We start from the raw sequence: 27,483 nt of genomic DNA on the forward strand, positions 1-27,483 counted from the left end.
TTACAACCAAGTCATAGGGATATAACTGAATCGAGTCGAGTCGAATAGTATCGTTCGGCCAACGTCCAGCATCGGCGAGCCGTCGGCGACCGGTCAGAGTTGCCGGCGGCACCATTGCCGCCACTAATTACCGGCGGCATAATTACGCCGCTAATTGCCGGCGACGTCCGTGTTAGCCAAAAACATGGAGGCTCCACCACCACAACTTTGAGGAAAGTTGTCTGCCACCACCACAACTTTGCCACCACCAAAAGGGAAAAGTGCAGCTCCATTTTAGAGTGTGCGGTGTAATCAACTTTGAGAAAGTTGGGGTGTGAGGTGGAATCAACAAATGGAGGCTATAAATATGTGCATCGCAGCAACTTGAAGTGCATCCCAAAATTCACAAAAGAAGTCTTGTGAAAGAAGTGCTAGAGAGTTGGAAAATATTGTGAGAGAAAACTTCAGTGTGGAAGTTAAACACGAGTGATAAAAGTGAGTTGAGAGATAGCCTCTGTGTAGGCAAGATACAAAATACAGTGTGGTATTGTTGTACTCCTCATTTTGTAAGATTCTCTAATATATTGGGGTGGGTCCGTGGACGTAGGCAATTTGGCCGAACCACGTTAAATATCGGTGTCATTATTTTTCCCGTCTTAGATAATTTATATCTTTGATATTGCTTTCAATTTGATAATGGGCGGAATTATTTGTGTATATTTCCCAACAACTGGTATCAGAGCCACGTTTGTGGCGGTCTGATAATTTTCTTGTGCTGTTACTGTTCATCGTGAATAGTGATTTCGTTGTGAACAGTGATTGTTCTTTTGTAATTCTTAGTATGCTCTGTGGTTGCAGTAATTACTGAACCTCCACACCAGAAAAGAATTACTTTGAGAAAATTATCTTGTTTATCAATTGGGAGCAGTTACGATGGGCGACGGAAAGATTACGATTGAGAAGTTCGATGGTACGGATTTCAGTTTCTGGAAGATGCAGATCGAGGATTACCTTTATGGAAAAGATCTACATCAGCCCCTCAAAGAAAAACCAGATAAGATGGATCCGGACGAGTGGGAGCTGCTGGACAGAAAGGCGATGAGTGCAATACGTTTATCGCTGTCCAGGAACGTTGCCTACCACACGACTGGAGCAAAGTCAACAAAGGAGATGTTGGCGATTCTGGCGGAGATGTACCAGAAACCATCAACTGCAAACAAAGTACATTTGATGAGACGATTGTTCAATCTAAAAATGTCCGAGAGCACACCAGTGCAGAATCATTTGAACGAGTTCAACATGATCACCACACAGCTGAGCTCGGTGGAGATCGAGTTTGATGATGAAGTTCGTGCCCTAATAATGCTATCTTCTTTGCCAGAAAGTTGGGCCGGAACAGTGACAGCAGTTAGCGCTTCATCGGCAAAGGCAAAGTTGCGCTTTGACGAAGTAAGAGATCTGATGATCAGCGAGGAGATTCGCAGGAAAGAATCTCCATCTATTTCAGGGTCAGGGTCTGCACTGAACACGGAATATCGAGGAAGATCGAAAGAAAAGCAGAACAGGGGAAGGTCAAAGTCCAGAGGAAAGAGCCAATCCAGGACGGATAAGGGTTCAATCCAGTGCTGGAACTGTGAAGAGTTCGGGCACTTTAAGAATCAGTGTAAAGCGCCACCGAAGAAAAAGGATCACAAAAAGACAGCGAACGCAGCCACAACAGAAGATGTAGGCGAGGCGTTGGTCCTGAGCGTGACCAGTCCGATGGAGTCGTGGGTGCTGGATTCTGGAGCGTCTTTCCATTCATGCAGTAATGAAGATATAATTGAAAATTATGTCTCTGGCGATTTTGGACAGGTGTATCTTGCTGATGATGAGCCCCTGAAAATCGTGGGAAAGGGAGACGTGCGAGTTGTGACATCCAACGGATCCGAGTTGAAGCTGAATCAAGTCAGACATATTCCTGGACTGAAAAGGAACTTACTTTCAATTGGGCAACTTGATGCAGAGGGCTACACAGTGACATTTGGCTGCAGTAATTGGAAGATAATCAAGGGAGCTATGATTGTAGCTCGTGGAAAGAAGGATGGCACGTTGTATATGACAACTAACTCCAAAGATTGCATTGATCTTGCAGGAGGAGTGAACAATGCAGATTTGTGGCATTGTCGGCTTGGCCACATGAGCGAAAAGGGGATGAAGATAATGTGTTTGAAGGGTAGGCTGCCTGGCCTGGAAACTGTTGAAGTTGGCCTGTGCGAGGATTGCGTGTTCGGAAAGCAGAAAAGGGTAAGCTTCTCGAGAGGCGGCAGAACCTTGAAGACGCAGAAACTGGAGCTGGTCCATAGTGATCTATGGGGACCGGCACCTGTAAAATCCCTTGGTGGCTCGGAATACTACATAACCTTCATTGATGATTCCACTCGAAAGGTATGGGTTTATTTTCTTAAAAATAAATCCGACGCATTTGATACTTTCAGGAAGTGGAAAGCCCTTGTAGAAACTGAAACAGGGCTAAAAGTAAAGTGTCTACGATCCGACAATGGAGGAGAATATGAACTTAAGGAGTTCAAAGACTACTGTGCTGAGAATGGGATTCGCATGGAGAAAACCGTGAGAGGAACTCCCCAGCAGAATGGTGTAGCAGAACGGATGAACAGAACACTAAATGAGCGAGCAAGATGCATGAGGCTGAAAAGTGGGTTGCCTAAGATGTTTTGGGCAGATGCAGTTAACACAGCTGCATACCTAATCAATAGAGGTCCATCAGTTCCATTGGAGTTTCGGATACCTGAGGAAGAATGGACAGGAAAAGAGGTAAACCTATCTTTTCTACGCATCTTTGGATGTGTTGCTTATGCTCATATTGATCATGTTAATAGAAGCAAGTTAGATGCTAAATCTCTTAAGTGTACGTTCATTGGTTATGGTGGAGACGAGTTCGGTTATAGGCTCTGGGATGAGCAGAACCGAAAGGTTATTCGAAGTAGAGATGTGGTTTTCAATGAACAGGTGTTGTACAAGGAAAGAGTGAAAGCATCTAGCCCTGGCAATTCTGATTTCCAAGTAGTCGAGTTAGACATCTCAAACTCGAGTGGGAGCAAGGAGAGCCAGAATTTTGAAGAGGTTCCAGATGAGGAGCCAAGAACCCCACCACCAAACAATCCGCTGCCAAGACCGGTTAGAGAGCGACGTGCACCTGATAGGTACTCGCCCTCTAACTTTTATTTACTACTTACTGATGGTGGTGAGCCCGAATGCTATGCAGAGGCAGATACTGGTAGTAATAAGCGGATGTGGAGAGGTGCTATGGATGATGAGATTGCATCTCTTATCCTAAACGGCACTTGGGAACTTGTAGAGCTCCCGAAGGGGAAGAAGGCATTGCATTGCAAGTGGATCTATCGAATCAAGATTGAAGCTGATGGTAGCAAACGCTACAAGGCAAGGCTGGTTGTCAAAGGGTTTCAGCAACGATACGGTATTGATTATACAGATGTGTTTACTCCTGTTGTGAAACTGACCACTATTCGTTTAGTGTTGAGCATGGTAGTTGCAGAAAACTTGTTGTTACATCAGATGGATGTAAAGACAGCGTTCCTTCATGGTGATTTGGAGGAAAACTTGTACATGACACAGCCCGAGGGATTCGTGGTGAAAGGAAAAGAAAATCTTGTGTGCAAGTTGAAAAAGAGCTTGTATGGCCTGAAGCAAGCTCCGAAGCAGTGGTATAAGAAGTTTGACAGTTTTATGTTGGAGATTGGCTACGCGAGATGCCACGCTGATCATTGTTGCTACTACAAGAGGTTCGACAAAAGTTATCTTATCCTTTTGCTATACGTTGACGATATGTTGATCGCAGGAGCTGATGCAAAGGAAATGGATAAGTTGAAGAAGCAATTGTCTGAACGATTCTCCATGAAAGATCTTGGAGAGGCCAATCAGATTCTTGGCATGAGGATCAAAAGAGACAAGGCGGCAGGAAAGTTATATCTTTCACAAGCCAACTACATTGAGAAGGTATTGGAAAGATTTAACATGCAGAATTCGAAGCCGGTGAACATCCCGTTGGGTTGTCACTTCAAGCTGTCGAAGAAGGAGTCGCCATGTACAAAGGAGGAACGTGCCAAGATGATAAAAGTTCCTTATGCATCAGCAATAGGCAGCATTATGTACGCCATGGTGTGTACAAGGCCAGATATTGCGCATGCAGTGGGAGTAGTAAGCCGATTCATGGGTGATCCGGGCAAGCAACATTGGGAAGCAGTCAAGTGGATTCTTCGTTACTTAAGAGGTACCACGGACAAGGCTTTATGTTTTGATGGCAAGAGTGCAAAATTGGTTGGCTATGTTGATGCAGATTTGGCATCAAATGACCTGGAAGGTCGGAAGAGTACAACCGGGTATGTATTTACTTTTGGTGGTACTGCTATTTCTTGGTCTTCTAAGTTGCAGAAGATTGTCACGTTGTCTACTACGGAAGCTGAGTATGTAGCCGTGACGGAAGCAAGCAAGGAGATGGTATGGTTGCAGAATTTCTTGGGAGAACTTGGGAAGAAGCATGAGAATAGTACACTCTTTAGTGACAGTCAAAGTGCTATTTTCTTGGCTAAGAATCCAGCGTTTCACTCAAGGACAAAGCACATTGAGTTGAAGTATCACTACATCCGTCACCTGCTGGAGATGAAGATCTTACAACTTGATAAGATCCAGGGAAGCAAGAACTCAGCCGATATGTTAACCAAGACAGTTGGCAAAGAGAAACTGGAGTTGTGCTCAACTTCAGTTGGTCTTCTACAGTGAAGACAGTAAGGCTGCTGCGATGATCAAGGTGTGAAGACAGATTAAAATCAGTCTTCAAGTGGGAGATTGTTAGCCAAAAACATGGAGGCTCCACCACCACAACTTTGAGGAAAGTTGTCTGCCACCACCACAACTTTGCCACCACCAAAAGGGAAAAGTGCAGCTCCATTTTAGAGTGTGCGGTGTAATCAACTTTGAGAAAGTTGGGGTGTGAGGTGGAATCAACAAATGGAGGCTATAAATATGTGCATCGCAGCAACTTGAAGTGCATCCCAAAATTCACAAAAGAAGTCTTGTGAAAGAAGTGCTAGAGAGTTGGAAAATATTGTGAGAGAAAACTTCAGTGTGGAAGTTAAACACGAGTGATAAAAGTGAGTTGAGAGATAGCCTCTGTGTAGGCAAGATACAAAATACAGTGTGGTATTGTTGTACTCCTCATTTTGTAAGATTCTCTAATATATTGGGGTGGGTCCGTGGACGTAGGCAGTTTGGCCGAACCACGTTAAATATCGGTGTCATTATTTTTCCCGTCTTAGATAATTTATATCTTTGATATTGCTTTCAATTTGATAATGGGCGGAATTATTTGTGTATATTTCCCAACAGTCCGCAGCCAGTAAAAGTCCGGCCAACCACCCGACTTGGCCGACAACATTTACCGGCGGTAATCGCCGGCGGCTTCATTTTGCCGTTGCCGATCACATCTCCGACTAGATAATTGCCGGTGGCAACTTGCCGCCGGAAACGCCGTCGCCGCTAATTCCATCGCCGGCGGCCGCCTCATTTTTAGCAGCAGAAATTGCCGCCGGCGATTCAAATTTTTTTTTTATAGTGTCAATCGAGTCGAATCTCAAATTTTATTTATTAAATACTTTGAAGATCACAAGCTTAACCGTACCCATTCCAACTTTCTACTTATATTTTTATTTAAAACATTGATTACTTTCATTTAAAAATAAATTACTCCGTATCATTCTTGGTAAAAGTCAGAAAAATGTGAATAATGCATTCTAGGTAAAAGTCGGAAACGGTGACATTGAAGCAGCAAAACAACCTCTAGATTATGTGCATATTTACCTACGCTGGACACAAGACAATGAGCTATTTCTTATCCCTCATTGACATTTGACAACTATATATCCCAGAAAATTAGGGATCTACATACTAAAGAATAAGGTTTGTTGAATGGTAAAATGAGGTTTAAGCAGAAAAATGACTTAAACTAAGGTTCTTAAGAACAAACAATGGATTGAAAAATTTGTGTAATGAATATTAAAGTCTTACCGTGATAATAAAGAAATAGATTAATACCTGGTAAACCTCAACATAATGAAATGAAGAAAGGTAGTTAAAATAGCATGCTATTTGATTGCAAATGAAATGTGGGATGACATAAATTGGATATTCAAAGGGTACCGGTTATGGTGTATTAAATCTGGAATGCAGAAGGTGGTTGTTAGTAGAGATGCAGTGTTCTTAGAAAATAAAATGCCATATATCAAAACAAGTAGAAGATAACAATACTCAAATTCAGGTGGAGCTGGAAGGTAATCATGATCAGTTGACATGAGACTCAAGTCAATAATGAAATTGAGAGTGGATCAAAAGATCAAGATTCTAAAATATCAAATAAGTTGAACTTGAGCTTTAGCTCGATTACGATATTATCGAGTATCATATAAGTCGAATTCAGTAATTGGGTGACAAGTTTAGCTTGATCAACAAGATAGAAGTTCGAGTTGATCTCGACAATCAAATGTTTAAAAGAGTCAAACTCGAACTAGCTAATATTCAGCTTGACTCTTTTACGGTCATAGTTGTTAGAGATACTAAATTGATTTTGGTTTAGTATTCAGATGGATGATTCCTTGATATTGGCTACCGAGTATAAAGATACCGATAATCGATACAATATATGTATATTATTTTATAATTATTAAAATTTTGGTTTAGGAATTTGATTGACAGCCGGTCTTGCATGCGGCGGTCGCACTCCAATGCGACGGGTCCGCCCCGACCCGACCCGACCCACGCCCCAGACCCTACATCCTAAATCCTAAATTATTACATTTGTTTATAATAATTATTACCTTTAATAAGTATGAAATATACATTTGTGTTGCGCGGTGAAAATACACAAACTTTGTCAAAAATTCATATTTGACGCGAAGTTAGGATTTTACATTTTAATACACCAACTTTCGGTGTTGTCCAAATTTGACACGACTTAATTCTTAAAAATTCAAAAAAACAACCCCTTTTTGTAAATAATTATACAAAGACCCACTTATGTTATTATTTGGGACATTTAAACCAAAACAAGATATTTCCTTATGATGTTTTGTTTTAATCTTTGATCTGCGCCTAAAATGGTTTAAAAGAAAACATCATAAGGAAATATCTTGTTTTGGTTTAAATGTCCCAAATTATAACATAAGTGGGTCTTTGTATAATTATTTACAAAAAGGGGTTATTTTTTGAATTTTTAAGAATTAAGTCGTGTCAAATTTGGACAACAACGAAAGTTGGTGTATTAAAATGTAAAATCCTAACTTCGCGTCAAATATGGATTTTTGGCAAAGTTTGTGTATTTAGGTGCAATTTTCCCTATACTTATATAAATCTAAGTATTTACCTTCATTTAATATAAGTATTATATTTTCTAAACTCTAAATTCTATAAACTAAACCCTAAACCTCAACACTAAACCCTAATAGGAGTATTTACTTTTAATAAGCATAAGATATACATTTGGTCGCACAAATGTATACTTATATTAATATAAATATTTATCTTCATTCAATATAAAACATTATACATATCAATAATTACTTTTTCTTACGATAATAATTATTTGATCAAATAATAATGTAATTATTTATGCTTATTAAAAATAATCATTGTTATAATAAAAAGTAATATTTGATATGGAGAAATGTAATGTTTCAAAAATATTATATTAATTGTAATTATTGTTGTAATAAAAATTATTTATTATTATAATAAAAAGTAATTATTATTATTATAAAGAAAGATAATGTTTTTAAAATACAATTTTCACAATATTGAAGTTAACTACTTATATTAACATAAATATACATTTATGCGAACAAATGTATATATTATGCTATTAAAAGTAACAGTTATTATAAACAAATGTAATAATTGGGAGCACGGGTCAAATCCAAGCGGGTCAGGGTTTCGGATCAGGAGCGCGGGTTTGGAGCCGGGTCGACCCGTCGCACATGATAATTCGCGTTTGATTGAAAATTAGAGATCAGAGACAGATTTTGTGTATGAAAATAGATTTGGAACAGGTTTTGACAAAAAAAAGTGGGATTGAAACGAACTATATCGGGAAAAGTTGAAAAAGTACATAATAAAATAAATAAATATTACAAAAAAAAACAAAAAAGAAGAAGACGATTATTCGATTAAGCGATCTTCATTAAACACATGTGACAATTAACCGAAACCGAAACGAGAGCAATGAGCAATGCACATGTTGTAATACTCAAAATCTAATCAGCATATACCATCAGAGATTGATAAAAATTATCCAAATCTTTCCACAAAATTCTGCAGCCATAGACAGACCAAATCACCTAGTAATCGATCTTCATAAACTGTATAGAAAGTGGAAAACATTGCCAGCAAAATATCTATATCAGTGCTGCATAGCATAACATTTGCAACTAAACATGTGCGGAGCCAAGCAAACATTACAAAATGACACAATCTCTTTATCTATCTATGCTATGCTTGCTCAACTGGAACCAAACTCATGGTGTATGGAACAACGATGGGAGAGAACATGGCCTTGGGCCCCAAAGTCGAAACATCACAGAGCTTCTTCATCCTCCTCCTCGTACCAAACTCGTATAGATAGACAGCAGCTGAAACGCGTAGAAGCACGACTCCATCTTTGAAAGACAAAGGATCCATCCAAGGAATCACATCTCTGGACAACCGGCTTCGTATCTTCTCCTCCAAATTGTACAACACGGCTATGTTTTCGCCCTCCAACTCGTCTAAAGATGCATGGAACTTCAAATCCCACTTTGGTGCAAATTGATCCTCGAGAATCCATAGTTGCATCCCATGTTCTGAGATTATAACATAGCACAGTTTGTCCTGTGATTCTCCTATGCACATTTCCGGGGTGCAAGTGAACTCTGCAGATGGGAGAGGGCCGGGAATCAACCAAGACAGCTCGTTTTGAAGATCAAACATGAGAATTCCATAGCCATGACCAACCAGCCAATACAAAATCCCATCTGCAAGAACACCTCTGTTTTTAGTGAGCTCGTGATTGCACTTGCAACACTCCTTTGATCTCCTCCATGAACGAGTTTTAGACGAGTATATGTCAAAGAAGAAACTATATTCTTCTTCTTCCTCCTCTTCTTCATCTTCTTCTACAAGAATTTGTTTGTATCCCTCCTCAATCCTGCTCACCGCAACCAGCTTGAAATCTGTGGAGACATCAATGGGATCTCGAAAAGGGTCAAAAGCAAGGGCTATGCTGCAGTCTTTGGCAATATTATTAGGCCACATTAGACTTCTCCATTGCTTGTTCAAAGGGTTGCAGACATAGATCATGGGGTGGGAGTTTGGGAAAGAGGTTCGACAACATAAAAGGCCGTTGTTGAGTGACAGAACGACTACATTATCAGGCAGGAAATCCAAGACATTGCACCACACATTCACTCTCTCCACTCCAACATTAATGTAGCTAATACATTGATCTACATATTCATCATCAGTCCACTGAAATACCTCCTGGAAGTAAAAACCCGAGACGGGCTCGCTTCTTTTCAACTGGAGGCTGATGAATGAGCGGTCGGAGATGAGATTCAGCCAATCTTTGGAAACCGACTTGAAGAGATGCAATGTCTTCGTAGACAAACGGCTTAGTATATTCATAGGGATATCATCATTAGCGAACCAGTGCCCCTTCATTTTCTTCATCTAAACATTTCAAACACTAACACTTCAAATTTCAAACAAAACCTACAATTTGTTCTTCATTATATTAAGACACAAGCCAGCCATCAAACCACATGTATACGGGATCTGCTCAAAATTAAACTACTTTCCAATCCTACTTAGACCGTTTTCAGAAATAAATACTTTAAGAATCAATCCATTTTTTCCAGAAACAAAACCGAAAAATTATAATCTTTCTTTGAGTTCCGACCATTGTCGGAAAAAAAGATGCCAAATAATCTTTAAGCAGTGTAAGAAGATAAACCATCATAACAAGGAAGGAAATATAACTAAAAAGGGAAACAAAAGTTGAGTTTCAAGCTAGCAACAAAAAAGTCATGTAACCGGAAGCATTCAAGATAAAGTTTCCCGTAAACAAACCTCAGAAATCGTGTCTGTCTGTATTAATGAGAAAAGGAGAGGATGATGATGATGATGAAGATCAAATGTTTTGGGCCTCGAATTCTACTGAGGGATTGAGAGAAATGGGTGAAAAAGAAAAACAATGGTTTCGTGCACACATGTTGTCTCTCCCACAAATATGAAATTCGAAATCACTGACAAAACATTGTTACCACTTACCAGCCATTGTTGTATGTTAAAGGTCTGCTGCGAGTACACGGTACCATCAGCTTGAGTGGAGCCCAAGTGCCAGGTGTTCAATAAGCATCCGACACGTGTCCATATTAACATTCTACTTGTGTCGTTTTGTATGCTTGTCCAAAAACCTCGCCACATTATTTTTACTGTCTTTTTCATCTCGAGGGCATTTTTATTCTTACAATAACAATTTATACAATCTTATTTCTTTAATAAGATTAAATTAATTTAAATAATACTCCATAAATTATGAAAAATTTTGAAATATTCCAACCATTTTAGTAAATAAGAAATTAATCTGTATTAGGACTAACCTCAAAGTAAACGTCCCACTCATATTTCTAAAAATACAACAATGCTCATTTAGTAGTTGGATTAAAAGGCAAATGACCCCAATCCATTTTGAAATTTTCTTTCAAGTGAAAACTATACGGCAAGAGCTCTACACTAATACATACAAATTGATCATCACTCAACCAAATTCATCTTGGGTAACATTCTTTGAGTTTTCTACAATATTAACGGTGTTTGAACTAGAATTGGATCTGCAGGCACGTTTTCTGGGATTTCTTGATGAAGCGTCGCCACTGAGATGCTTAGAAGCGCGTTTCTGCGTTCTGGTGGAGGCTTTTGAATCAACGAGAAATTGATTATCACAAATTGTTCCTCTCGTACCAAATGGTCCAAATTCATATGGAGAAACTGGAGGGCAGGAATTCAGATTCAGAGAGACACTAAGCTCCCTCTCTACCCTATCCAATCCTTCTGATGTGCTGCAAGGGTTGCTTTCAAAATCATTCTCGGAATTTGGCACCCGTCCATCGCCAATATCTGCATCTGTTTCATCCAGGTGTACTTCCTGAAACAAATTAGCAGAGCTTTTAAGAGGTTATGAGTCTTACATAATCCAACCACTTCTTAGGAGTAACTACATAGAAATTTTAAAGTTAGAGAAACAGTACCTCATTTGGCATGTTGACAACTTGTTCCGAGTCAGATGTACTCTCTGCTTCTGAATCGGCCATCTCCTCACACTCAAACTCGACGTTTTCCCCAAACTCTTCCTCGGAGTCACTCAGCTCTTCCTGTTCCATTACAATTTCGGGGAGGGACTCAACATCCATGTCGTCAGACACTTTCCTGCTTCCTCTGGTTCTGGGAGTAGCCACTGGAGTCTCATTTGAGTGCAGCTCATTACTAATCCCATCTGGAGTAGAATCTCTCTTCTTGCTAGAATCTTTTGCACTTTCTGATTCTATGATGCCAGATACGGGAGCAGCTAGTGATCTGCTAGCATCATGTATATTTGTATTTCTGTTTTCTGGATTCTTGGCTGTGAAACTAAGGTGGATATTCAAGTCTAGTTCATTACCCTTTCTAGTAAGGCTGCTGGCCTTTGTACCTGAAGCACTTGAATTACCATCTACAGATGCCTTACTTGTTGAGGGAAGATGATTTCGAATGGGAGGCTTTGATGCTGCAATGGGAGGAAGCCTGCCAGCAGGATGTGTAGCTACTGAATTTGCATCCACATCATCACTTCTCTGTAGAAGAGGATGAAAATCAACACCGGATGTTGCAGCATTCTTTTCAGGAGGCTTGGATGACTTGCTGAGAAAGTTCACAGCGTCTCTTATGTGCCGGGGATTATGAAAAAGACTGAGACTTAGTTGTGGTTGATTTCCTGGAAAGAAAGTGAAAGAACTAGACGTGCTAGCACTGCTGGGGTAGTAAGGCGAATGACAATCCTGAGGTGCCTGGAATAGTAGAGGATGCATCTGAAGATCTGAGTCGCCTCTCTCTACTGTATGTTTGTTAGTTGCGACATCAGAATGATTTCGCTGCTGACTTTTCGTAGTAACATTAACATGGTTGTTCCTGTTTGCTCCAGAGCCAACTCCCAAGTGCATATTGCTCCCAGCATGCAAAGTTCGATGTTCTGCCATCAAACCAGCATTTCTCAAAGTATTGCCTGAATCTTTTGCAGAAGTGATTGCTTGGGAATTTTTGAAAGCTGATTGTGACATAATTCGGACAGATGGAGGCAGATTGACAGGAGGCAAATCAGGAGCTAATTTGACTAGCCGTGCATTATTTGGTCTCCGAGCTCGGTAGGGCCGCATAACTACTTCAGAATTGGATGGCCTAGAAATGACAGTAAGTATAGTAATTTATCTGAATGACAAACACATGCTGCTGAATATTGTGAAAAGTTAACAGGGGGCTTACCTTACAGCAAGTGCGGACTTGGTACAAATTGCGGGTCGGATGTCTCGATAACCAGGTTTATCTTTCTGCTCTCTGGCTTGAGCACCCTCCTGGGATGGCAGGCAAGTGGGAAAACTGGAAGAAGCATTGTTCTCTGGCATCCAATCTGCCAAAAATGCCTCATGGACATATGCTTCATCTTCCTTGTCTATGTGATTATCTCCACTGTTAGTTTCTTGAACAGCATTATCAGAGCTATCACCCTGTAAATTAAGAATTTACAGATCATTTGTTAGAATTAGAGAAGTCGCGTGTCAACTTTCCAGGGAGCGCATACTACAAGGATTGAGAAATTATTAAATTCAGATGAATTATCATATTAGTAGATTATCGTATACAAATTTTTACAGATTATATCCATAATGTATTCAATTCCATCATCGAGTAACTAATAAAAAGTATCATTATAGCTTCCTTCAGTTCTTAGTTATAGCCATATCGGTGGACTAAGATGATGTACTGGAGAAGGTTACTTATTAATTATTATTAGTATTTTGGCTTGTATCCATATCAAACTTCATACAATTTAAGTTCAGAAAAAGACTTCGAACATATGCATCATGTTGACCGACCAGGTAAGATGTAAAGATTATACGGCTTGAAGAAAGACCAAACAACAAGTATAAAGATAATATTTGCCTGAGTTAGAAGGAAATTAAATGGTTTATCTAGAGACTCTGAGCTTATATCAAGTTCCACCGGTATACTATACTACCATAATTCCATGAGAGTACAAGCACATGGACTGATTAGCGTGAAAAACTCAGGGTACAACAAAAGAAAGATTTTGATTGTTCTTCGACTGCATGACAAAGTTATCATAACAATGTACTAGCCACATGCATGTAGACACAAATTCGATATAGCAGGAAGCACTAGGATGCTTGATATATCTCAACACGCAAGAAGGGGACATATAAATCATTGGTGGATTATGGCAGCAGCTAATCTGAAAATTAACTTGTTAACAAATAAGGAAATCCGTTTGAAAGCCAACAAAGACCTAATTAATCGAGTTCGGAAGTAAATGTATACCTCTTTCTCGGATGACGAACGCCAACTTGAGGGAGAAGGTTTGCTACTTCTTCTTCTTAATTCATACAGACGCCGCTTTGCTTTCTTGTTCGCATCAGATTTATACGATTTCTGGGTGCCAGAAGCAATGCGCCACTGCCTTGGAAGCAAGGACGGATCTCTATAAGGAAGGAAGCATCTCCATATGGACATGAAGTCAAGTTTAAACTTTTTTAACCCCTGAATCATTTGAATCATTTATAAACCAGAAGAAATATCTCATAAAACATTGCAAATATTAGTCACTAAGAGCATACCAGTTCAACACGAGCAATTTCGTCCATAGTCAGGGGAGAGTTTTTTATCCTTCGCACAGACTACAAAACAAAGCAAGCTACTTTCTAGAACATGATGGAAGATTTGAAACAAACAGCATCAGAAATAATCACAAACCTTTATTGGATTTTCTGGCGCTTTTGATGATGCACGATTCTTTTGCCTCACGAAAATCTGTTTTGCAGTTCATGCTACATAAGTATGTTTACATATACACAAATAACAATAGATAATATGTCATACACCCTTCAGATGGAAATGCTAAACATTGACTTCAAAAGTTCTACACAATTGAGCATCAACACATTGCTAAAAGTTGGTCAACTATATCCCCAGAAAACACACAACTTTTCAGGCTTTATAATTTACAGTTCACAATAAAATACATTACCTGATGCCTAGATTTGCAAGGAAGAAACCGCTGCTGTATAGCCTTCCAGTCAGTATTGTATTCCATCAAACCCAAGGCTAGTAATCTGTCAGTTCATGTCCAGAAGATGGTAAGGCATAATTGAAGAAACAAGTATGCACAGGTTCATGAATGAAAATGAGAATCTTTGTTTACTAAAACCTTCACATCAAAAGATATATACTAAAACCAGCACATCAAACGATATATACAGATACATTGAGCGTTATATTTGGTTACTTTCACTTCTATGTTTCAGCAAAGCATATTGGAAGACTCGGATGTATACTCATTTCAAAAACTTTAACCAGCACCATAATAGTCAATAAATTACATGTACCTGGAGAAACTGGAGTAGTCCTTATTAGTTGAAAATGAATATCGCAGTATCTAAGAAAGGAAAATATTTGTGTGCTTCTACAGGACCTAAAACAGTTTGTACCAAGAGGATCTTCACTGTAATTTTTGTATGATTATGAATAGTTGAAAATGCAATCATTTCACAATCTTTAATTAGAGACAAGATCAAAGAATATAGTTCAATGAATGTTGAAATCTTCGATGGTGTGCACTACTAAACAAAAGCATACAACTCACTCATCCTCTGCATCGGTAAAAAGCACCCGAGTAGTAAGAGAAACAGGAGCTGGCTTGTGAGGATAAAGGGCAGGATTGAACAACGGCCAAAACCTCTGAGCTAGTTTAGCAATTTCCTTGGGAACTGGAGCAACTGGTTGATTTTTGGCCTTTTCAAGCAGAGTTGTGGCCATTGTCTTCTTGGGCATTCGATGCCTGGAAGAGGGGGAAGGCGCCTTACTAGAATCTGGGAGAGTGTTATCCGTTTCTCCTTGACCATCAGATTCAGCGGAACATAGGGAATTGCGAAGAGGAAACAAGGGCTCCTTTTGACTGGGAGTCTCAAAACCACGCTCAATTTGATAGCGTTCGTATGCACGGACAGCTACCAAACATTTCATAGAAGTATGAAAATGCATTAAAGAACAAGTCACAGACAATATTCAAAAAAGCAGGACAAAAGCATCAATTGTCAATGACATACCAGTAGAAACATCATCGATATAGTTTTCAACTAGTCTAAGTGGAGCTACATCTGTGACAGACAGCACTGGACCACAAACATAAGGGGCCCATGAGGTGTATTCTGGAGTCCGAGAAGAGCCTGCCTGTTCATCTGGTAAACATGTCCGCCTCTCATTGGACATGGAAAAGATATCAGGGTGCAGCTCTCTGTTACTTCCACAAGGAAAATTCTGCTGCGCATTATTATTGCCATCTGTAGATGGCAACATGTTCTGATTCCCATCTTGCACGGATGGATGGATATATGGGGGAAAGAAGCAAAAGCTCGGATATGGAACCGTTCTCCATGCCAGTGCTTGATCACGTTTCTGTAGCATCTGTACAGCTAATTCCTTAACTTCGGAAGCAATATGGCTTTTCCCAGGCTCAAGAACACATAGAGAGAAAACCTGAATAAGTAGCTGTACATGCTCGTGAATAAGACAATGCAACTGCCCTATCTGATGTGGGGTGAATCCGCAGGTGTAGCCACTATTTACAGGAGGCATATAGGACGAAGAAATGTTAGGTGTAAAGTGCTTCCCATCTGCAGCTGAAAAGGAACCAATTGACGCAAATGGTAAGAGTGGTCGCAATGGTCTATTCAACTGTCCTGAAAGCTTCATGCTGCGTACAAGGGATGCTTTTTGGCTTCTATTCCGTCTAGTCGTTCTTCGTTCTTCAACCTCCTCTGGTTCACTTTCCAGTGCCTCTTCAAGTTCAAGCTCAAAGTCAGCATCATTTTCTTCATCTTCATCATCAGCATTTGTATTCTCTTGCAAATTCTGGGAACAATCGCCTCTTAAAACAGCTGCCAAGAATTTTCTATATTCCTCTTCATCATCGACGTTTTGGAGATCATCTTCATCGTCAGTTTCTTGAAGGAAAGTTTCAAGCTCATCAAGTGTGAAACTTGCAAGAGAATAACGAGCCCTAGTTCGCATGCAGATGGCACCATCAGTTTCTATATCAACCATAGATTTCCTGGAATCTGTAGCACTGCCAATATCTGCCATGCTGGCTAGTCCATTCTCCTTGTCAAATAGTGATCCATTATCTGATTGATTTACCAATGCAGACTCCTTCTCAGTGGTCGAAGAATAAACTAGGTCCAAATTTTTTCCACGTTCTTTTCCAGAAGAATCTACAGTTTGCATCACAATCTCATCACAGTTCTCAACATTTCCACCGGTATCTCGATGTTTTTCATCAGACTCGTTACCAACCGGTGCACAATGCTTTCCCCTGCTATCAGCAACATCCAAGTCCAAGTCTTCAACTTCAGAACTCAAACTTGAGGAAGCTTCTATTGAATTAGTTTCTTTCAGGAAAGGATTGAAATCCGCATCTTCATCCTCATCTTCTTCCTCAGCCACATCTACGTTTCGGTTACCATCCTCCAATTTGTTCCCTTCAGTGACCTCATTCCCATGTTGCAAAGCACAGTGGTCAGAGGTTTTGGATAAGTTGGAGCAATCAACAACAGCATCCTGGTGATTCGGGTCTTGAAGTTCAGTGGATGCGGAAGTAGAACACCCCGACATTTTGATCAAAGGATATCCTCAGGGGCTACAAACAATGCACTGAATTAAAACAGGCCCTTCTCTAAATAGCTTCACCAAAGCTACAAGTTTAATAATCAATAAACTGAATTCGGTTTAATCGTTCATGTTCACAATCAAACAGAATCTCAGAGAAAAAAAAAATATTCAGTTCAGAATGCAGATATCCAGCTCAGACCTTTAGTCCCAAAATCTTTGACATGCCAAAATCTATTAAACAACGAGTGATACATTCCACAACCCTAATTGAGTAGGCTTTGTAGCAATGCCATATCCACAGCAGTCAGAAACGAGCAGCGGGGAAATGGCCCTTTTAAGGAACCCTAATTGGAGGTTAAAGCAAAAATTAGAACATACCGGCGATAGCTAACTCGCCTGCCGCGTCCGATCAGTTACTGCTTCGTCGGCCCATGATCGCCGTGATTTTCGTCGTCGTTTCGCATTTTGCCGTCACTTTTCACCTATTTTAATTTTACGCTACTATTCTTTATTTTAGTGGGAAAGTAAAAAAGAAAGAACAAACAAAACAAAACTGTGATTTTGGACGGGCCAATATTTTTGGGCTTTGGCAGCTAGTCCTATATACATTGGGATAGTTACGAAATAAATTGGCTTATACTAACTATTTTATTGTTTTCTTTGGCATTCAAAATTGAATAAGGGGAGGTCAAAATTCAAGACTCATAACAAGAATTATTCTAAGCGATATTGTCCCAAAATTAAGCATTACTACTTCACTACAAATAGAAGGGATAGGCAAGCTACTTTTCAATACGAAATAAAAATCTCATAACAGCAAAACTTAAAACTTTAAATTCAAGTGAAAAATGCATATCTAATTCACGTGTTCAAGGGTTCATCTAAAAATGGGGATCGGGCCCGAAAAGAACTTGAAAAAAGAGTTCATGAAAGGTAACGAGTTACAACTATTTAAATCTAATTGGTACAAAACCTCTTAACAAAGGGGAGATGCATATATAAACAATACCAACTTCATAATTTATCACATCCCAATTTTTTTAATGAAGATTTTCAAATTGGGGGTGAAGGAAGGGAGAATAAGAAGTGGGAAAAGAAGGGAGAAATTATTTCACAACATAATTGGAACACATAAAGTTTGATCAGACTTTAAAAGTTTAACTAGTTTACCATAATATGTCACAAGTGGAATTCGAGAGATGCTTGCAACTAATAAAATCGTCAAACAATTAGAAAATTTAAAACATAAGGTCTTAAGATAATCAATTCTTGGATGCCTTTAAGAACATGATTAGTAAATTTAAAGATAATATTGGCATAACGAAAACATAGCATCTCAACCCTCGCATCAACTCTGCCTTAAACATTATGAAAGTATTTGGGTTGAGTATTAATGTGCTCAATGGGTAAATGACGGCTTTTTTTAGCATAACAAATTCAAACATATATTTTAAAAAGCAAAGTTACCCAATATAACATGAAGTGATACTTAAAGGGTTCGAAAATAAAAATCACTTCTAAGTTCATTAAAACATTTATTTCATTGGTTGAGTACATTAGTTTCATGCTCACGGACATCTAGCCACTGTTAGATCAATAATTGACCTCGAAATCTGAGTCCCCGGAGGGTCATCTGATACTTGATTGATTTCAGGATTGTTACCCAGAAAATCTTTATGCTATGTTAGTGCACGATCAACCCATCGCACTATTAACCATTTATGAACACGATTCTTGCACGACGTGTTAGGTCGTGCAAGAACCTCGATCGATCTATATAAGAGCATTTACCATAGTAATGCACATATACAATATTTGTGGATAACTTGCATTTTAATAATAAAGCATTTAAGCTTATTAGCTCCAATCATACATTTGGAAGAATTTACCTATCTTCCAGGCAGAAATTTCTTGGATAATTAATTAAGTTCGTCAGAGAGGTAGCACTTAATCCGCCGCTTCGTCGAAACCTACAAGATAATATATCTCAATAGGATCTAAAACTTATTATAATCTTAACTTATCAGTAAAGCTAATTTAGTCATAAATTTGCTTAAGCCCCCAGTTTTTGTAAAACTTTAATAATTTGAAAACTTAAGATTTATCGAAGGGTAAATAAATAGCCCTTGCTCGTTTTTCTTGAGAAACATATTTTACATATCTGAACTCAATGTGTAATTCTTGTAAAGATAATAAATAATTGTCATACAATTTCATTTAGTCATATAAGTTATTTAGGCATGTGACTTAGTATTTAAATAATATAATAAAGAATTTTTTCAAGCTCATGTTCAAGTCCAAAATATTTATTCATTTTACTTAGCAAATTGCCAGAAAGTTCACCATAAATAAGTCAACTTTAAACACTCACAGTTTAAGAGTCAGAACTCTCTGGAGGTTGAAATACACCTTTCTCGAAAACCTTAAGATGTCTTCTTTTTTTTAGAAAAAGATATTCTTGAAAATTTGAAGTGGCTTAAAAGATGTAAGTTATTTTAGCAACAATTTTAAAATAATTTTTAAAAATAGTAAACCTCTTTGAAAAATTCTAATGCAGAGACCTCCATACAACATCCTATTATCCCCATAAAATATTAAATTCGAAAATATACTACTTTTTCTTGGCAAATAAAAAGTGTAGCAGTAGGGTCATAACAGTGGATTTGTTGTTCGAAACTAACAATTTGTTTAAATAGTTTTTCACATCATAACTCGAGATTATCACCATCAAAACATCTGGAAAACATACTATAAGTAGATATACATCTCGTAGATACATACAAGTTGTATAAAATGTACAGAAGACATGTCAAGAATATCATATGACTACAAGATTAGCTTCAAAATGAGTTGATTCTAAGCTAAGCTTAGAAAACCCATAGGCTCAAAACTACAAGGATAGAGCAACAACCTTTGAAGAGTCCTAGAGCTTAGGTGAGTGGCTTGCTCCTTCGCCCTCCTTCCTCTTCCCTCTCGCTCGACTTCATTCTTCCTCACACATCCATTTGTGAGGACGAACAATTGCATTGTTGATTTTATAAAGAGAAAAGTGGTACTTGAAAAGGGGTGTTGGACAAAAAGGTGGCAGGTGAAATAAGAGGGAGTGTGTTTGTATTTGATTTGTTAATGTCAAGGTGTAAGAATTACCTTTCCCTTTTTGTGTGAAAAACTACTTTCTATCTTTCAAACACTTTCTATTATCTTCCAATTTCCTTAAATAGCTAGTAGGCTTGTGACTTCCCTACCATCTTTCATTTTCTTCTTTTTTGATTCTTAAGTTAGAGGGAGCAAAGGATGTGGTATTTTGTGTGTGTGCCTTGTTTGACTAATGTATGAATACAAAGAGGGTTTCAGATAGCTTTCTCATTTGTGTTGGTCTTGCTCTATCTCTAATTCTCATTTCTTCTTTTCTTTTTATCTCTCTAGTTTGAGAGTGGTAATGTGATTTCCTTTCTCCAATGCAAGCATTATTCTCATTCAATAAAGGGTTAATTGCATCAAAATACCTGATCTTTTTTCCAAAATTTGGTTTTTTGACAAACTTTTTAATTGTAGCAAAAATTTTAGCTACTTTTCAATTTATTACAATGTTCGTCCCGCGTATATTTCCAGCCAAATCCATTCATTTCCGGCTAATTTATTTTAGCTACGTTTCAATTTATTGCAATGGATTTGAGACGACAATGTTTCATTACCCGACACGACATGCCACCTAAGCTTTATGGAGGTCCACCTCAGCATGGATTTGACCAAAAATATACACGGGACGGACATTGCAATAAATTGAAACGTAGCTAAAATTTTTGCTACAATTAAAAAGTTTGTCAAAAAACCAAATTTTGGGAAAAGGTCAGGTATTTTGATGCAATTAACCCTTCAATAAATTCTAGATTTATCATTTCATATGTATATGCACATCATACATATGCACTTGATAGATCTTTCATGAACCATTCACACACACACACACGCATATATATGGTGCACTCTAGTAGGATTGTGTTAGATCTTAAATCTAATCTAGTCCATTAAATAATACCAATTCAAGCGTTAGATTCAATCTATTAAATCCATCCCCCTTTTATTATTTCATTTTTTTTTTTTTTGCGTTCACACTGAAGAAGGGCTATTTAATCAATATCTATTCACCCTAAAAACGCGTCGCCAACTACGTCCTCAAATCCCACGGTGAATTTAATTAATCCAAAAATTACAGCTGAAATCCTATTTTCTTGAGGCGATTGTTCACTTTTCTTTAGGTGGGGAAGGAGGCTTATCCGGACGGATGTAGCTCTCTTCGACGATGACACGATGAATTAGTATGCGAAACAACATTCGACCTCATCCGTATCAAGGAGTTTCTTTGAGGATTTTGTGGTGTCGATGGTTAAAATGGGGCAGATCGACGTACTGACCGGCTTAACTGGTCAGATCAAGAACATATGCTCTGTAATTAATTAGGTCGTATTTGTGGAATTTAAAGATTTTTTCTTCTTACATAGTTTTGGTTTTCCGTTTGTTTAATTTCAGTTCATTTGTTGGGAAATTATGAGAGAGATCATGATTTGGTGTTTTGAGTGGATAAATTATTTTTAGGTTTATTAAAAAAATTATTGCTATCTCGAGGAGCTACTGTCCTCTCTTATACGGGTGATGCTTTGAGGGACATTCACCGTTGCGCTGCTAACCTGCACCATGTCTCATTTAGTTGGATGCCACATGAAGGCAATGCAGCGGCGGATGCCTTAGTGGGTTATGCTCTTAGAAATAGTTGTTCTCCCATTACGTGTAATGCTTTACCGTTGTATTCAAACAATCCTGGTTGATTTATGATATATATCATCTTTGGCGCTAAAAAAAAATAAAAAAAATTATTAATTCTTGATGTTATTGTAATCAAGGGATTGTATTGGTTTTTTTTTTTTTTTTTTTTTATCTAAAGAGGATTTGTATGGGAATAAGATCATGTAGTACCGTGTCTTTAGATAGTGACGTAGGACCAAATTTGGACCACACATTTTGTTCATGTGGTGCACCAAGAGTATGACACGTGGCAATGAGCTTCCAAGGCAAAATCTGCACAAGGGTAAAATCGAAATATATTTTTCAGATATTAAAAAAAAATTAGACTATCTCAAAACTGACATGTTTTACATGCATATAATTTCACACAAGAATGCATAAAATTTCATACAAAAAAATGCAGTAAATTGTACAAAAAAATGCATTTCATTTTTTACAAATCTAGTATTTTCTCCACCCCACTCCCCCCACCCCCACTATAAAAAACAAACATATTTTACATGCATATAATTTCACAAAAAATGCATAAAGTTTCACACAAAAATGCATTAAATTGTACAAAAAATACATACAATTGGAAGTTCCTTGCTATGTGCTACAATCTTGGTGCACCACATGTACAAAATGTGTGGTCAAGATTGAGTACTACATACTACGTAAGGACACAGTACTACGAGAACTAAAAAATATGGGGATGCCAAGGAAGAAAGATGATTGAATTATATTTTCATATTATTTATAATATTTTTATATATGTTCTTCAATTGGTGACGACCAATAAAATTGTTGCAGGATGTAATATTTAAAAAAATATACTCCCTCCGTCCTTGAAATAAGTTCATCTTTTTCCTTTTTGGGACGTCCCCCAAATAAGTTCATCTTTCTTTCTTTCCATTTTTGGACATCTACCCCACCACTAATAATACTTTATTTATTATTATTTTTCACTTTTTTCACCACTCTCAATACTAATTATAACACTTTTTCACTTTTTCACCACTCTCAATACTAATTATAATACTCCCTTCGTCCACGAAATGAGTACCCATATTTCCTTTTTCGTCTGTCCACGAAATGTGTACCTGTAACACCCGGGCTTTTGATGACGTGTTTAATTGCTTAAGTTTGAGTAATTAGGGTATAGATCCCTTGTTTGATTTACTTTGTAAAGAGATGAGGAGTTATATGAAGTTCCCTTGTTATTTTTAAGATGTTGAGATGTTCTTTTGATGATGTTTGGATGATGTGAGATTTTATATCCGAAATTGAGTTTGAGTATTCGAATAATTCGAGATAATTATTTGAATGAGAACGGTGAACTCGGAAGTGAGATCTGAGTCCGTTAAGACTTTTTTAAAAATTTTGACTTTTTGACGATGAATAGTAAAATACTGCTATTTCGTCTTTTTGTCGACTTTCAAAATCTTACGTGCACGTCGTCGAGAAATATTCTTAGTTTTTCGATACGAGTCCAATAATGAAAGTTTTTATTTTTGGACGACGAGTGAATAGTAAATCGGGATTTCTCGATAAACGTGTAAATCTCGTTTATCAGAATTTCGAGAACGAGCTTGTATTTTCTATATTTATATAGAATTACGAGTGTAATAAAAGTGAGTAGGAGTTGAGAGGGCGAGTAACGAAGAGTATGGGTAGTTAGTCGTTAAAACGAGACGAGACGAAACGAGATATTTAACGACTAAATATCTAGGCCTACCCTACCAAAACCACCCCCCAACCGCCCACTACCCTTAACTCACGCTGCACACAACACACACACACTAATTTGTGCTGCACACACACTAAACCACATTAGAAACACACACACACTTCACGTAACACCATTGTTGAGAAGCTTAAGCTTTTGACCTCCGATTTGAGCACCGAGACGAGCGCCGATCATCTTTTCGATCACGTATCTAAGTAGGTAAGATCTCTACCTACGTTTTGATGGTTTTCTTTTCGATTTTCGTCGACGTCGAAAAACGTCGATTCTCGACTTTATTTTGAAACGACGTCAGATCGTCGTAAAATTTTAGTATGTTGTTCTTGGGTAGATGTTGAGCATGTTTAATGAAGGGAGTAAGAACGGAACGAACCGTAGCTATGAAACCCATGAGGGCAGCCCCGTTTTTCACATATTAGCTTGTCTTTCGATTTTAGTTTGATCGTTTTGACTTGATATTTGTGCTTAGGGGTATGCTAGAATCGATATATATTAAATTCGTATTTTTCCAAGCACGAAAATTGTATAAATATTTAGAGTATGATTATTTAAATTCGTGAAGTTTGAGACGTTGCATAATGAATATTATTGCGTATATGTGTTCTACGATGTCACATGAGCATGTTAATTGATTTACAATTTATGGATGATAATTGTTGAACGAAATTAAAACTGGAATTCTGTCAAAATTTTACAGCAGTTTCAAGCTTATGTTTCGATGAGTTTTCATTGCTTGATGGCTCTGAAATTTTAGTATGTTTATCTATGATATGTGTATTTCGTTGCGGCAAAATTTCATGTCTTTTGGATGATGTTTGCTATTTTAAAGATATTTTGAAAAATCCTTGACAGAATCTGTCAACTATTGGTAGACTTCACAAAAACGTTTATATCTATTAATCCATGAAGGATTTTGCATCACCGTTTTTTTTAAACGAAACTAGACTTCAATACTTTTCTAAAAACATAAGATTTCGATTTTTATGACCTCTGAAACAGAGCAGTTTATTATTTCAAAAATGCCCTGTTCTGCTGTCATATTTGTCCAACAGTAAAAGTGTATGAGTTTCATTGTTTATTTGGCAGATCATATGAACGTTTTCTCTTGTGAAATTTTAACCAAATCTTCAAGGATACCTTTAGTTTTGGATGATTAAATTTGATGGAATTTTATTAAGGTTTGCCTTGGTTTCTAATGGCCTAAACAAAATTGGCAGAAACTGTCAATCTTTGACAACCTGCACTAAAAGAGCAATATCTCCAAAAACCTTTAACCTTTTTGGTTAACTACCATTTTTAGAATGAACTACACTTCATGAAGTTTTTGAGATCAATTGGTATGAGAGTTTATGATGATTGAGTTGGTTGTTATGAATTTTTAAAGATGACACAAAAACAGCAAAACTTTCTAGAAAACAACTTGATTATATTTGTTTTGATGGATGATACGATATGACTAAATGGTGTGAGTTGTGAGAGTTATGATTAACGCACATAAATGTTGGTATCTGACACTCGAACAATTGGTGTCGAGTATAAATGATAGTTTACTGATAAAGAGTTTTGATGATTTTGAATTGTTTGGTTTGCGTTGAAAAGATGTCAAGATGTTAAGTTTTGAGTCGAGAGACGAGTTCACGTAGTGAGATTCACGCGTTGAAATCTCGTGGCTGACATTATATATGAATAGGTCATGCCGAAATTTTTAGTGAAATTAGAATTTGAGCATAGTCAATTCTTGTTGACCCGTGACTCAAATACATGCCTAATGGAAAGTTTAACTTTCTAATCGGTTAATTAGACGAGATGAGAGCGAATAGATCTGCTAAGAAAGTGGACTTTTCGATGTGTTAAATATTTCTTTTAATTGAAGCGCTGCTAATTATAACATAAGGATGTTATAATTAATGAGTAATGACGAGAGATAATAATTGTTATATTGATTAACAATCAAGAGAGATGAACATTAGAGATACTAATGTTTCATAAAAGAGATTAGATTATTAATCGAGGTTTCTTTTATAACTTCTCACCAATTCTTCATAACGATGAAGGTCCTTTTGGGAAGTAACGACTTGAGGGAGAGAGTGACGTTACTCATTGATACAGAGACACAACGAGGTGGGCATTACTTTTACTATACGTATATAGAGATCCCCTGCGTGTCGTAGGCCTCTTATACGAATGAATGCATGAGATGATCTAACTGTTAATTTCAGTTTCATATATATATATCAAATGAGTTTAAATGTTACGTTCAAGCAAGTTATTTCATGACAAAATCTTTGAGTTAAAGTTATTTCAAGTATTGTCTTGCCATAAAATGTTTAAATTTTAGTATGATATCTATCTGCTTTGGCTTTGCCAATGATGCAATCGAATTCGGGTCTTGAGCAGTTGATAGCTATCCTGCCAGGACTAGTGTACACCAGTGACCGTGAGTCATCTAGCGGGTTGGCCGGTCAAGTGACCGTGAGAGGTGGCCACCTCTCCGGCACAAAGTTCCAGATATGATAGATTACAAAAGAACTTAGTCTGATCAGACGAACTTTAAGAATCACAAATGAACTTAGTAAGCTTGGGCCTTTTTAGCGAAAAACTCCCTTGCTGTACTGATTATGATGGCATGACAATTTATAGTTTTGAAGCATGTATTTTTATACCTAGGCATACGTGCCCACTGAGTGCTTTTGTACTCAGCCCTGCATATGTTTTCTAAATGTGCAGGTTGAGCTGATGTGATGATGGTGCTGCAATGAGCGGAGTCTCCAGGGTTGTTAATAAATAGTTAACCTGTCTAGAATATGTCTTCATACATATGTCTAGCTACTTTCCGCTGCAAGATGTTGTTGATGTTATAGTATGTTATGTCATACTTTGAGTCTTAAGAGAATGGTTGCATATGATGTATAACTTGATTAATGATATTAATTAACTTTTATGCAGTCTTTCATAGACTGTTTTCAATTGAGTATTAATGAATAAAAATGACGAGTTTTATTAAGATGAGTAAGTTTTACGGCTATAAATGACGCCCCTTTTCTTCCCCTTCTTCTTTAACCCCATCCCTAGTCGTGGATCACTCGGCCTAACTATCCCTAGTTAGGGCGGGCTGTGACAGAGTGGTATCAGAGCGAAGGAAAGCTCTGAATTAGAAGTCTTGAGTTTAGTCTAGAATGAGTCACTAGACTAATAGTTATTAACAACCGTGAGCTCAGCGCACCATCACACCAGGCTCAACGAGGTATGTAAAATTTCAAAGTTTATTTGACGTTAAATTTTGAAGAGCATGATGTTGAGGTTATATGATGAGTTATGATGTTACACTTTAAAGGTGCATAGTTTGAGTTTGAGGATGACAACATGATTAATAATGAGTTATTATGTTGTAAGAGCATATGTTGATGTTACATGATGAATCATGAGAGCGTTTATATCATATGATGTTATATGATTGAGGATGCATAATTATGAGTTATGATGTGATGTATTTGAGATGTTTTGTGATGGGAATTGTTTGAGCAGTTGTGATAAGTCACGATGATTTAGATGAAGGAATCTAATGTCATTGTTAAGAGAGATTTTTTTTACTAAGTAGAAGGATGAAATGAGAACTTAGAGCTAAAGCTTGAGAGAATTAGCAATTGCTTTAAGTACTTGTTGGTTTGAGTTATGAGTTTGAGTTATGAGCTTGAGTATAATAGCATGATTAATGATGAGTTATTAGCATGCTGCAATGAGATATTGTACGATATGTTGAGTTATTTTGTGACGCGAGTTTTGCTCACGCAACCTTAATGGTACTTGAGGAGGTATCATGAGCCATAGTCTTTGGAGATGGCTTTGAGAGAGAATTGTTGAGTTGTCTTACTGAGTCACGATGATTTAGATTAAGGGATCTAATATCATTGTTTAGAGAGATTCCCTACTAAGTAAAG

General features: G+C 37.6%; 2 protein-coding genes and 1 long non-coding RNA gene across 4 annotated transcripts; 1 reads left to right on the forward strand and 2 right to left on the reverse strand.

The window, feature by feature from the left end:
* Nucleotides 1-8,321: 8,321 nt before the first annotated feature.
* LOC131019558 (F-box protein At5g49610-like) lies at nt 8,322-10,335 on the reverse strand. The gene is made up of 2 exons (XM_057948134.1): nt 10,150-10,335; nt 8,322-9,750 (listed from the first exon to the last, which is right to left on the reverse strand). The coding sequence occupies exon 2, from the start codon at nt 9,748-9,750 to the stop codon at nt 8,536-8,538; it is 1,215 nt and encodes a 404-aa protein (XP_057804117.1). The 5' UTR covers nt 10,150-10,335; the 3' UTR covers nt 8,322-8,535.
* Nucleotides 10,336-10,706: 371 nt separating this feature from the next.
* On the reverse strand, nt 10,707-17,585 carry LOC131019550 (uncharacterized). Of its 2 annotated transcripts, none has more exons than XM_057948115.1 (10): nt 17,395-17,585; nt 15,456-17,044; nt 14,993-15,356; nt 14,378-14,462; nt 14,104-14,160; nt 13,968-14,027; nt 13,672-13,890; nt 12,598-12,839; nt 11,331-12,513; nt 10,707-11,227 (listed from the first exon to the last, which is right to left on the reverse strand). In XM_057948115.1, exons 2-10 carry the CDS (start codon nt 17,017-17,019, stop codon nt 10,841-10,843), a joined length of 4,161 nt encoding a protein of 1,386 aa, XP_057804098.1. In that variant the 5' UTR covers nt 17,020-17,044; nt 17,395-17,585; the 3' UTR covers nt 10,707-10,840. The 2 variants fall into 2 exon arrangements, with proteins under 2 accessions (XP_057804098.1, XP_057804099.1); XM_057948116.1 differs by having other exon boundaries at nt 10,707-11,246; nt 17,395-17,583.
* A 6,028-nt stretch (nt 17,586-23,613) lies between these two features.
* On the forward strand, nt 23,614-26,549 carry LOC131019572 (uncharacterized). Its single transcript, XR_009100341.1, has 3 exons — nt 23,614-23,746; nt 25,600-25,666; nt 26,273-26,549. It is a non-coding gene; the product is annotated as an uncharacterized LOC131019572 (long non-coding RNA).
* The last annotated feature ends 934 nt before the right edge of the window (nt 26,550-27,483 follow it).

Source organism: Salvia miltiorrhiza, chromosome 4 (assembly GCF_028751815.1).
Source record: "Salvia miltiorrhiza cultivar Shanhuang (shh) chromosome 4, IMPLAD_Smil_shh, whole genome shotgun sequence".
Taxonomy (NCBI): domain Eukaryota; kingdom Viridiplantae; phylum Streptophyta; class Magnoliopsida; order Lamiales; family Lamiaceae; genus Salvia; species Salvia miltiorrhiza.